Consider the following 13748-nt stretch of genomic DNA (forward strand, 5'->3'; position numbering starts at 1 on the left):
CACAAGGGATTACTGCCACATATTTTCTCCACTCAGGTAACATATTCCTAACATTACGGTTTGAGTAGTAAGCGCATAGTGTCGAGTTCTGTGATGATGCTGGCATTTAAAGGCGAATTGTAGAAAAATTATTTGGTATTTGTCATTCCTGGTCATAGTTATATATTTTTTTTCAATGTATGTTGCTATTGTCAATTTCAACGTAGACGTTGTTATCATCCTCGTATTCTGTTAGTACTCGATCGTCGTCTTGGATCTGAAGAACAACCTATACAACAGTCATGTCGAACGTTTTAAACGTCAACAAATCACCAATCGTATCACGAAGTATATTGCTTTCATACAGTGCACACGAAGATAACACATTGAACATGGTCTTTCATGGAATTTAAATCATCCGACATTCGTGTCTTATGTTCTCCTTTACTTATTTTCGGATGAAGTACTGTGTTCTAGTACTGACTGATATTTACGTCTACGTCGATCAATTGTCTTGAACAGAGTTCCGTCCGAAAACGAGAATTATCTCCTTCGTATAATTTAACCATGCTGTGGAGTCAAATTTTAGCAAATATTAGTTTCAGCACTAAGAAATAAGTGTTTAACATCAAGAGAAAACAGAAAAATATATCTCTGAAAAGTAATTTCACAAAAAAATGTATCTCTGGGGAAACAAATATGCAGAACTTACATTCGTTAAAAACAAGAAATTTATTAATGTATGTACAAACATTTTATTAACATAAAAACATTTTGAACATTTAACAGAGTACATTATGCGTGCTGCAATGGTGCTTACAAGGTTCCTACCCCCTTGTATTTTTCAATATTATCTTAAGTAGCAAAATAAGGCGTTTCGATGACAAGAAGTCTTTCGAACGCACAAAACGAATTGGTGATCCACTGACACAGATAACATATTACTTGGATCTAATGTCCTTCCATATATCCAGATACAGCTGTGTGAGAGTCAATTACATTACGGGGTAGACGACAAAGAGATTTCACGTTTTTGTTTCAGTAATTTCAAACTATTTAAACTACAAAGGTCGGGAACTTCACAGGAGCATTACGTCAGTTCATATGAAAATTTGCAACAACGAAATGTATGCAAAGTAACCTGCTTACAAGATGCTGCACGTCCTATTATTTCTTGGTAATTTTATAATACGGAAATAAAGTGATACTACCCTCTTACTCAGAAAATTACTGGAATGTTCTTTTGATATTGTTTGGTTTCGTTCCAGGCCTTCTTATTTTGCAGACAGATGGGAAAATCCATTATCTAAAAGCAGACACGTTGAGTTACCCTTTATATACACAAAATCTGTTCAGCAGCCAAGACAAATTGTTACTCATAGAGTATAAATCATAGTAATCTCATGACGATTCTCAGGATAAATAGGCGATCCACTGAACTCCTGCACAGGAAATGAATTACAATTTGGCTGACATTTCCCGTTCACTATGCTACAGTTACAAATTTTGCATTTAATGCGTTTCACACATAATTCTGCCTTAATCACTAAACCGACTTCTTTTATACTCACAAACAAAAGCGACTCATTCATAATGATTGTGACGTCTAGAACTTTATAAAATCATGAGGAACACTTAGATTAAAGTTAATCAAACTTAATAATAAGTTTGATAGGGAAAATTTATCGTCATGGAAATGTACTGTTCGGGCATTTAAAACATTACATGGTATCAGTGACACAATTCACATATTCTTACATGATTAAGTCCGTTTAGGCAATCTTAAGCACGATTTACATTTTGTACTTATCGTTTTCAAATCAACAGCATTTATACCACTTATAAAAAAACTTTAAATCATTCTACAGAACCAACTTGATTAAAAAATAATAACTTTCAGAGGAACTAATATCACATTGACCAAAGACGGCGAATCAGTCTTGTTTTGTCATTGGAGGAACAATAATCTCGAAGTAAGATTTTCCACGTGTTGTCTTCCAAAAGTGTTTATGCAAGTACACCTCTTTCCTTCGCTGTATCATTATTTAGTTCATGGTCTTCATTTCAATTGCAGCATCTGCTACACTGAAGTCTGACTTCAACTGGCGGTGGTCTTGACACGAGTGGGATTTTGCATCCGACAACTGAAAATTAAGTAAAACAATTATTACCATTTATTCAGTCTGTGTCTAAAAATATCTATGTGAATTATAGATGGCGAGACATTAAAAAAAATCATGAACAGTAAAATGGGATGTTTCAAAATGACGTTTTAAAAATTTGATGACAGGTTCCTTATATCAAAACAAGGTAAAATTGTTCAGTAAACATTGACTCTAAAATGCATACCTTAAGAGTTCTCAGCACTTGTTCATCCTCGATACTGTCAAACACACCTCTTTTACTGAACACGTGCATAATACCGAGTGGTTATAATTAAACTTTACCTATTTAACAGTTACAACATGGAAACTAATTACCGTAAGAGTACCAAACTTGCTAGCATTAATGTCAAGGACATGTGAAAGAGAAACAACGCAGAATAAATCCAACTGAAACACTTTTAATATGCTGCTACGCTGCATCACACCATTACTACTACAAAAGGGGCTCAACATGGCGCCCATCAGTGTCCAGAAACGTTTGAAAGTGCATGACTGCATTCTGCACAGCAGAACGAAGCCTGGCCACACGCATGCTGGCTACCCTTCTTGATATGCTGCGCTTCAGGTCAGAACATGTGTGAATGTCGTCCTGGTAAACCCTGTCCTTGAGGTACCCACAACCAGATATCACAGGGAGTAAGATCAGATGAACATGCCGGCCAAGCACCTGAAAACGATCGGCTGATAATTCGATCGTTTCCAAACGGGTTTCGGAGAAGCAGGTGAACTTCACGAGCGATGTGCTGTGGGACCCCACCTCGCATGAAAAATTTTGAGCTCAAAGCATCTCTCTCCTGCTGGGAGGGCGAAGTATGTTGCTGTAATGCTGGCCAGTAACACTGCACGTCTTTGCTCCTTGATCGCCAACGTGTTCAAAAAGAAAAGGCCACACCGTACGTTGACACGTTCACCATACAGAGGAACTTCATGCACAGTGACTGGAGGTGAAGATCCCCACACTCGGCAGTTCTGTGTGTTCCCATCACCTTTCAGAGAAAAATGAGCTTCATCTCTCCTTGGGATGGTCCAGCGCCAGCTCTCGTCAATTTCAATCCTTGCGAGAAAGTGGAGAGCGAAGTCAACATGTCGTTGTGCGTCCTGTGGTATAACGTGCTGTACGATATGGATCTTGTACGGATACCATTTGAGAATGGATCGAAGCATCTTCCGTACAGTGGACCACAGCACATTCTACTGCCGTGTGACCCGTACGCGCACTGCCACACGATCGGGAATTGCGCGCAACGTTGTCTGCCATAACGACAGCGATTTCATCAACCAAATGTGGTGCAACCGGTCGCCGGCCTCTGCCCGGAGAGACGCCCACTTCTCCAGTTGATTCGAACTCCTTCATCGTGTCCCGCACAGCAGGTGGAGAAATATGACGCTTCCGTAATCCTTTCAGCCCGCGGTATTCTCGAAGTGCAGCTGCAGCATTACTGTTACTTTGATAATAGTGCATCACCAAGAATGCCCTGCTCCCTTTGTCCAAGCTCATGTTGACACGACAACAAGAGCACTGCGACTGGTCAGGTATGTGAGACTACGAATCACGATGACTGAACACGGCACCTGTTGCCCCTATTTGTAACTGGACGGTGGGGCTGTGACGCATGGAAATCATGCGCCCCATATTCTGGACATAAATGCTACCAAGTTTGGTACTCTTACGGTAATTAGTTTCCGTGTTATAATGTGTTAAGTAGGGAAAGTTTAATTATAACCACCTGGTACTTTAGAGATGTTTAGTGGAAATTTTTGTTCTGTTTTGGCCCATACCATTTCCTCTCAAAATGTGATGAATATTTTTCCTTGTTATGACGTTAGAAAGCTGACTGCAAATTTTTAAAACGTCATTCTGAAATACCTAGCACAACACCAACGTTTTTATTCGTGAATTATCTTTAATGAATGAAAGTATTTTAACAGACACATGCATCAGAGACGTTTCATAAACTATCCTCCACATCTGCAATTTAAAATGGGTGTAATGCTCTATAACTAACTTTTAGTTGCTATAGTCTGACTAAAATTCCTTTAGCCGGCCGCGGTGGTCTCGCGGTTCTAGGCGCGCAGTCCGGCACCGTGGGACTGCTACGGTCGCAGGTTCGAATCCTGCCTCGGGCATGGATGTGTGTGATGTCCTTAGGTTAGTTAGGTTTAAGTAGTTCTAAGTTCTAGGGGACTGATAACCACAGCAGTTGAGTCCCATAGTGCTCAGAGCCATTTGAAAATTCCTTTACACTTGTGACGTCTGTCACTTGTCGCTACAATGTTGTCACATCGGCTTTAGGCTACCGCTCTGTTATAGGTGACGTACATACAGGTCGGGTCACTTCACAAATGCCGTTAATGTGTAACGAGGGGCAATGTTGGAAGCGGCCGCCGTGTGGTATGTAGGAAATACAAGGTGGTGTGTCGATAGCTGCTTTTAAGTGACGAACGACCGAACTGCGGCAGATGACGCGTTTTGTAACCCCCATGTCCTCAGCTAACCACAGTCTCATAATGCGCAATGTATCCGAGGAAACGGCGGCCAACAATCTGCGGCAAAAATAAAATCAGGATTTCTTTATTCATGGCGATTAAAGTTAACTTCTACGAGCACACGCAAGACAGAAAAAGTTCAGTTTCATCGCTAAAAGCACAATACAATTTCCCGCTGTCATTGTTTATCTGAAGTTATTTTAACACAGGCCACACGAGCTGTCGCGTTATGTATCGATGAACAGTCCTTGTTGACACTTGGTTCCAGACGAGGAGAGAATACAATGATGAAAATAACGCAGAAGATAATTAGAAATAAAAAGTTACAATTACGATAATTAAGTGAATAAACATAAGAACCAAACTCTTTTGATTAGATTTAGAAATTTTAAACATCGCTAAAGTAGACGAGATTGGAGCCTACGACCTTCTACACGGCACGTTCACACGCAAACCATTCCGCTACGCCACGACGTTCGATTAAATAGTTTTATTTATGATTTTCGTGACCCAATTGTAAGGATGAATTGCAGACTTCAAGAATTCGCCTTAAGCAATGTCGTGCGAAACTTTATTTAACGTAAGCCAGTCTCTGTATATGTCACGCTAAATGGCTTCTTGTGCAGAAGAATCTAGTAATGGTTCGTTAGTGCTGTGTACGAAACGTGTATATTTCATTAGCATTTCTCCTTCTGTGTGTGTGTGTGTGTGTGTGTGTGTGTGTGTGTGTGTGTGTGTGTGTGTGTGTGTGTGCGCGCGCGCGCGCGTGCGCACGTGTGGGTGGTTGTGGGTGTGGGTGGGTGTGGTTATCATGTGTGAGGAAAAGCTAAACGAAAGTCAGAGACCCATGATTAGGGGTCTAAACACCTTAACAAAAATGCCGAACAAGGAATTGGAACTGAGCTGACCAAGCGACGTACCAGTTTGGCAACGGTGAACGGTTTGTACGTGACTTTGAATTGGTCTAATTGGAAGAAACCGGTTCGAACGCGTGAAGCGTCAACTATCAAGTAATTTCAATCCGACTATAACTATTGTTCTTCTTATTACGTAAAACACTCGTTAACTGCTGGAATAAAAGAGGGAAAATTCTAGAGGGACATGAGCTATGGGGAAGGTGAATAGTAGACAAATAATGCCATCTAACATAATGTAGGCTGCAAGACAGTGTTCCCTAGATGGCGGAAAGTAATGGTGAACATAATGTGGAAACGTGCGTATTTACCACAGTACAAGCCATAACCTCTTAAATTTGCATTTTGACACACGTGAGATTTCCGATGGAGAAATTGCAAACGTTTCACGGCGAATGTCACACAGAGGCTGTGTAAACTTATCCTAACAGTCTCCTGTGATGCTAGTTCAAAACTGCAGAAGCGCTACACTTCTTTCAGTTCAGCCGGTAAATACAGGCAAGCGAACGTCTCTGCCTAAACTGACGTACGCTTTCTTTCAGATTCACTTAATACGATAATGGGATACTTAGGTACTTAATCTGCTTCACCGTGTGCCACGTCTTTTTGTAATAGTCTAAGTGCTACTTAGATTTTTATTTCGATAATATGAAACCAGGCAATCTCCTATTCAGTAAGTCTAAATAAGACGATCAGGACATGTTCATAGGATTTGTCGACCTGAAAAAGCTTTCGACAATGTAAAATTAGACAAAATATTCGAAATTCTGTTACAAGGAAAAACGTGTACTGTACAGTATGTACAAGAACCAAGGGGGTATAATAAGACTGGAAGACGAAGAACGAAGTGCTCGGATTAAAGAGAGTGTAAGACATGGATGCAGTCATTCGTCATCACTGTTGAATCTATACAATGACGAAGGAATGAGAGATATAAAAGAAACGTTCAAGAGCGGAAGTAAAATCATGGTGAAAAGATATCAATGAGAAGATTCGCTAAAGAGATTGCTATCCTCAGTGAAAACCAAAGATTACAGAAGCTGAATGGAATCAACAGCCTGATGAGTACAGAATGTGGTTTGAGAGTTAATCGAAGAAAGACGAAAGTAATGAGAAATAGCACATACGAGAACAGTGAGAAATTTACGTCAGAATTGGGGACTGCTGAGTACACGAAGTTAAGTAATTCTGCTACTCAGGCAGCCATATAAACCATAATGGACGGAACAAACAGGACGTAGAAATCAGACGAGAACAGGCAGAAAGGGAAGTCTACTGGTATCAAATATCGGCCTTAATTTGGGGTAAAAATTTCTGAGAATGCACGTTTTGTAGCGAAGCATTGTGTGGTAGTGAAACATGGGAGGATCTACAGCATCCTCATCATGTCGATCACAGAAAGTGCTGAAATAGAGAATCTGGTTAATGTTCACGACATCCTGAACAAGTGGGCCCAAGTCATTTACATGTACATCTGGACACATACCGTGCAAGTCACCGTACTTGCGTGGCGGAGGGTACCCTTTTCTGTTCCACTCGCAAATAGAGAGAGGCAAAAACGACTATCTATAGAGCGTCCGCAGGAGCCCTAAATTGTCTCATCCTGTCTTCGTGGTCCTTTCGCGGAACGAACATTGGTAACCGTAAAATTCGTTCTACAGTTTCTCTAATTTTCAGCAACAATGCCTCGCGGAGAGGACGTCGCCTTCCTTCCAGGCATTCCCATTTGAGTTCACGAAGCATCTCCGCAATAGTCAGTAACACCTACCGGCAACAAATCTAGCAGCATGCCTGTGAATTGCTTCGATGTCTTCCTCTAATCCAATCCTTTGGCCATCCCAGACACTCGAGCAGTACTCAAGAAATGGTCTCTCTAGCGTTCTATGCTTCGTCTCCCTTACATATGAGCTACATTTTCCCAAATGTCTTCCAACAAATTGAAGTCGAGCAATAGCCTTCGCTATTACCAACCTATCGTGTTCATTCATTTCACTAACAGATACTTTATCGATATGAGTGTGTCAAGCAGCACACGATTGATGTTGTATCCCAACGTTACATATTAGTTTTCCCTACTCCATTAACTGACATTTTTCTACGTTCAGAGAAAGGTGCCATTCATCACACCAAATAGAATTTCTGTCTGAGTCACCTTGTATCCTCTTACGGTCTCTCGACGACACCTTCCAGTACACCACATCGAATTCAGCAAATAGCAGTAAATTACTCTTCACCATGTCCACCATATTGTTTGCTTATATACAGAATAAGAGCAATCCTATTCCCAGAGGCAGTCCTGATGACGTGCTTGTTTCTGATGAGCACAATGTAATTTGTTCTATTACTTAAAAATTATTCGAGCCACTCACATATCTGGGAACCTAATCCGTATACTCGGATCTATGTCTACAGTGTGCAGTGGAGCAACTTGTCAAAGGCTTTCCAGGAATCTAGGAACATGGAATCTGCATGTTACCCTCCATCCATGGTCTGTAAGATATCATATGAGAAAAAAATGGTTCAAATGGCTCTGAGCACTATGGGACTCAACATCTTAGGTCATAAGTCCCCTAGAACTTAGAACTACTTAAACCTAATTAACCTAAGGACATCACACACACCCATGCCCGAGGCAGGATTCGAACCTGCGACCGTAGCAGTCCCGCGGTTGCGGACTGCAGCGCCAGAACCGCTAGACCACCGCGGCCGGCCATATGAGAAAAGGGTAAGATGAGTTCCACATGAAACATTCTTTCTAAATACGTGCTGATTTTTAGATAGAATCTTTTCTTTCCAAAAGGAAATATATTATATTCGAACTCAGAATGTGTTAAAGAATTCTACAGCCAACCAAGGTTAGGAGTATTGGTCTGTAATTACGCAGATCATTCTTTTACCATCCTTATACACAGGCGTCTCCATTCGCTTGGGTCTTTGTGCTGGACCAGTGATGCCCGAAAATTTTAAGCCAAGTAAGCGCTCAATGTAGGGGAGTCAAATTGGGATTCCATTTCGACTTGTGATGTATTTGCTTTCAGCTCTTTCAGTTGCTTCTCTCTCCAGGTTGTGCCTTAAACAGCACCAAGACATAACAGATCCAGCTCCGGCCTGAACTGTACCACTTACAGGATACGTGTTACACACTTCATTGGATCGTCAGCACAGTCGACAACTAGTATCATTCGAAAAGAGACAAAAATCACCGCTCGACGGATGACACTGTATGTCCTCCCGCTTCAGTCCGTATAATTTCATGAAATTTCGGTGATGGGGGTGATGTACGTAGGATTCAAAATGGCACCTGTGACGGAGGGGCGTTCCAAGAAGAAACCTACCATTGAGTTTCTTTTGGCAGAAAACCAGAGTATCGCAGATATTCGTAGGTGCTTGCAAAACATCTACAAAAATCTGCCAATGAAGAAAAATCACGGTTAGCCGTTGAGCGAGGCGTCGGTTATATCGCAACAAGATCGCACAAACCTGTCTGACCCCGTGCGCGTGCTGGCCACATGCAGCTGTGACTCTTGCGATGTTGGAATGTGTGGACAGTCTCATTCAGGCTGATCGATGGATCACAATGAAACCACTCGCTGCTGGACGTCTCTGTTAGTAGTGGTGACACGATCGTCTACCAGATGGCATACTCAAAGACCTGTGCTCGTTGGGTTCAAAAAATGGCTCTGAGCACTATGGGACTTAACATCTGTGGTCATCAGTCAGTCCCCTAGAACTCAGAACTACTTAAACCTAACTAACCTAAGGACATCACACACATCCATGCCCGAGGCAGGATTCGAACCTGCGACCGTAGCAGTCGCGTGGTTCCTCGTTGGGTTCCTCCCTGCCTAACAGAAGAACTTAAAGAACAGTGAAGGCCGATGGTGACAATCTTTGGTCAAACATCGTCACAGGCTATGAAACACGGACTCATCATTTCGAAACGGCTAATCATGGAGTGGCGTCGCACCGCATTTCCTAAGGAGAAAAAGTTCAAAGCCGCATCCTCAGTGGGTGTCTTCTGGCACTTTGAAGGGGTTATTCTGTTTGATGTCCTCTCGCATGGTGCAATGGTCATCTGTGAAGTGTACTGTGCTATCCTCAGGACATTGAAGATACGACTTCAGAGTGTTCGTCACCACAAAAATGCCAACAAACAAATCCTTCTCCATGACGGCACAATGCCTCACACAAGTCTGCGCAACATGTGGAGCTCACAAAACTTCATTGGACTGTTCTTCCTCATGCACCCTATAGCCCGGACTCGCACCTTTCGACTTGCATCTGTTTGGCCCAATGGAGGATGCAGCCGCAGGTAACAGTACATCGATGGTGGGAAGGTGATCTACACTCCTGGAAATTGAAATAAGAACACCGTGAATTCATTGTCCCAGGAAGGGGAAACTTTATTGACACATTCCTGGGGTCAGATACATCACATGATCACACTGACATAACCACAGGCACATAGACACATGCAACAGAGCATGCACAATGTCGGCACTAGTACAGTGTATATCCACCTTTCGCAGCAATGCAGGCTGCTATTCTCCCATGGAGACGATCGTAGAGATGCTGGATGTAGTCCTGTGGAACGGCTTGCCATGCCATTTCCACCTGGCGCCTCAGTTGGACCAGCGTTCGTGCTGGACGTGCAGACCGCGTGAGACGACGCTTCATCCAGTCCCAAACATGCTCAATGGGGGACAGATCCGGAGATCTTGCTGGCCAGGGTAGTTGACTTACACCTCCTAGAGCACGTTGGGTGGCACGGGATACATGGGGACGTGCATTGTCCTGTTGGAACAGCAAGTTCCCTTGCCGGTCTAGGAATGGTAGAACGATGGGTTCGATGACGGTTTGGATGTACCGTGCACTATTCAGTGTCCCCTCGACGATCACCAGTGGTGTACGGCCAGTGTAGGAGATCGCTCCCCACACCATGATGCCGGGTGTTGGCCCTGTGTGCCTCGGTCGTATGCAGTCCTGATTGTGGCGCTCACCTGCACGGCGCCAAACACGCATACGACCATCATTGGCACCAAGGCAGAAGCGACTCTCATCGCTGAAGACGACACGTCTCCATTCGTCCCTCCATTCACGCCTGTCGCGACACCACTGGAGGCGGGCTGCACGATGTTGGGGCGTGAGCGGAAGACGGCCTAACGGTGTGCGGGACCGTAGCCCAGCTTCATGGAGACGGTTGCGAATGGTCCTCGCCGATACCCCAGGAGCAACAGTGTGCCTAATTTGCTGGGAAGTGGCGGTGCGGTCCCCTACGGCACTGCGTAGGATCCTACGGTCTTGGCGTGCATCCGTGCGTCGCTGCGGTCCGGTCCCAGGTCGACGGGCACGTGCACTTTCCGCCGACCACTGGCGACAACATCGATGTACTGTGGAGACCTCACGCCCCACGTGTTGAGCAATTCGGCGGTACGTCCACCCGGCCTCCCGCATGCCCACTATACGCCCTCGCTCAAAGTCCGTCAACTGCACATACGGTTCACGTCCACGCTGTCGCGGCATGCTACCAATGTTAAAGACTGCGATGGAGCTCCGTATGCCACGGCAAACTGGCTGACACTGACGGCGGCGGTGCACAAATGCTGCGCAGCTAGCGCCATTCGACGGCCAACACCGCGGTTCCTGGTGTGTCCGCTGTGCCGTGCGTGTGATCATTGCTTGTACAGCCCTCTCGCAGTGTCCGGAGCAAGTATGGTGGGTCTGACACACCGGTGTCAATGTGTTCTTTTTTCCATTTCCAGGAGTGTATGTAGCAAGAGGTAGGTTCCAACATCGATCTGCAGAATGGTACCCTGCGGGCAAACACTCCCACTAAGGTGGTGTAGTGTCGCCGCATTGAACGGGGATTATGCTGAAAAACTGTCCGCCCCGGTAGCTGAGTGGTCCGCGCGACGGAACGTCATGTCATGGGGTCCAGGTTCGATTCCCGGCTGGGTCGGAGATTTCCTCCGGTCAGGGACTGAGTGTTGTGTTGTCCTAATCATCATCATCTCATCCTCATCGACACAAGTCGCCGAAGTGGCGTCAACTCAAAAGACAGGCGAAAGGTCTACCCAACGGGAGGCCCTAGCCACACGACATCTCATTTCATGTTGAAAAACTGGTTTTGTATCCGAAAGACTGGTGAATAATATGGGCTATTAGAATCCTGAATAAAAGAAGCATGCTTCCAGAAAAAAAGTGTTGCATTTTTTTATTGAACGCCTCTCGTACTATCACAGATTTCAAATGATAGAGCACGGCAATCAGTCGTCCTTTTCTTGTAGGTTTTATTCGGTAAATCTAGATTTCAACTAGTGCCTAGTCGTTATCAATGCACTATTTTATAGTATTAATGTATGTTCTAATAAGTCAGTCCTCTATTGTTCTGGCCCGAACAACAGGGGACTGATGTAGTAGAATATGCACTGGTACTACAAAATTGTGCATTGATAAGGGCTAGGCACTAGCCGGAATCTAGATTTGCCGAATGAAACCTGCAAGAAAAGGACGACGGATTGCTGTGCTCTGAAAGTCTTATCACAGTCGCTGAGTGCGACCACGTTCCTAATGGAAGGTAAACTGATAACACGAATTCTTTACTGAGGAATAGGAAAAATTGTAGAAGACGACCTCAGGAAAGGTCAGTTTGCATTCCAGAGAAATTTAGCAACACGCAAGGCAGTACTGACCCTACGACTTATCTTAGAAGATAGGTCAACGAAGGGCAAAGCTGCATTTATACCATTTATCGACTTAGCGAAAGCTTTTGACACCTGACTACTTTACTTGAAATTCTGGAAGTAGCAGGGCTAAATGCCGACAGCTAATGGCTATCTACAACTTGTACAGAGACCAGACAGCAGTTAAAGGAATCGATGGGCATGAAAGGCAAGCAATAGTGGAGAAGGTCATGAGAAATGACAATAGCCTATCTTAGATGTTATTCTATACACTGAGCAAGAAAACAGGAAATCAGAGAATAATTTGTAGTAAGAATTAAAGTTGAGGGAGAATATATATATAAAAAAACTACGAGTTGTGTCGATGACATTGTAATGCTGTCAGAGGCAGCAACTGACTTCGAAGAGCAGTTAAACGGAATGGACAGTATCTTGGGAGGAGGATATAAGATGGAAATCAATAAAACCGAAACCGGGATAAAGGACTGTAGTCGAATTAAATCAGATGACGCTGAGGATATTTCACTAGGAAAGGAGACACTTAAAATAGTAGACTTTTCTGTTTGGGTAGCAAAATAACTGATATTGGCTGAAGTAGAGAGGATATAAAATGTAGAATGGCAACGCAAGAAAAGCGTTTTTGAGGAAGAGGAATTTGTTTAGTCGAACATAGATTTAAGTGTATGGAAATGTTTTCTGAAACTGTTTGTTTGTAGTATACACATGTATGGAAGTGAAACATGAAACTGTTTAGAAAAGAAGGGAATAGAAGTTCTTGAAATGTGATGCGCCAGAAGAATTCTGAAGATTAGGTGGGTAGATTACGTAGCTAATGAGGAGTTCCTGAATATAACTGGGGAGAAAAGAAATTTGTAGCACAACCTGATAAGAGGAAAAGATCGATTGATAGGATAAATTCTGAGACAGGGGATCACCAATTTGGTTCTGAAGTTAAGATTGAGGGGTAAAAATCGTAGAGGGAGACCAAAAGATGAATACAGTAAGCAGATTCAGAAGGATGTAGTTTTTAGTACTCATTCGGAGATGAGATAGCTTGTACAGGATAGAGTAGCGTGGAGAGCTGCATCAGATCCATCTTCGGACAGAAGAACACAAAAACACAGTTAAAAGTTCATTAGTTAAGATATAAGCGTCATTTTTTTGCTAACTACCCTTCTTAAAAGCAAAAGTATGTAATTGGCTTTTGTGCAGAGCAGTAAGAGATTATGCCAACTAATTAATAGTGAACTTCATGTTAATCACTAGTGTTCTTTCTACCGAGCGAGGTGGCGCAGTGGTTAGCGAAACTGTACTCGCATTTGGGAGGACGACGGTTCAATCCCGCGTCCGGCCATCCTGATTTACATTTTCCGTGATTTCCCTAAATCGCTCCAGACAAATGCCGGGATGCTTCCTTTGGAAGGACAAGGCCGACTTCCTTCCCCATCCTTCCCCAATCTGATGAGACCGATGACCTCGCTGTCTGGTTCAAATGGTTCAAATGGCTCTGAGCACTATGG

At 43.5% G+C, this 13748-nt stretch overlaps 1 protein-coding gene across 8 annotated transcripts in view; it reads right to left on the reverse strand.

The window, feature by feature from the left end:
• Positions 1-692: 692 nt before the first annotated feature.
• The window catches only part of LOC126247424 (parathyroid hormone/parathyroid hormone-related peptide receptor-like), an 841770-nt gene continuing 828714 nt past the window's right edge, over positions 693-13748 (reverse strand). For all 8 annotated transcript variants that reach the window (XM_049948480.1, XM_049948483.1, XM_049948486.1 and 5 more), the window contains one exon: positions 693-2123. In XM_049948480.1, the coding sequence (XP_049804437.1) occupies positions 2025-2123 (99 nt within the window). In that variant the 3' untranslated portion in view covers positions 693-2024. The remainder of the gene's footprint in view (positions 2124-13748) is intronic.

The sequence above is a fragment of the Schistocerca nitens genome, chromosome 1 (assembly GCF_023898315.1).
Source record: "Schistocerca nitens isolate TAMUIC-IGC-003100 chromosome 1, iqSchNite1.1, whole genome shotgun sequence".
In the NCBI taxonomy this organism is placed as follows: Eukaryota; Metazoa; Arthropoda; class Insecta; order Orthoptera; family Acrididae; genus Schistocerca; species Schistocerca nitens.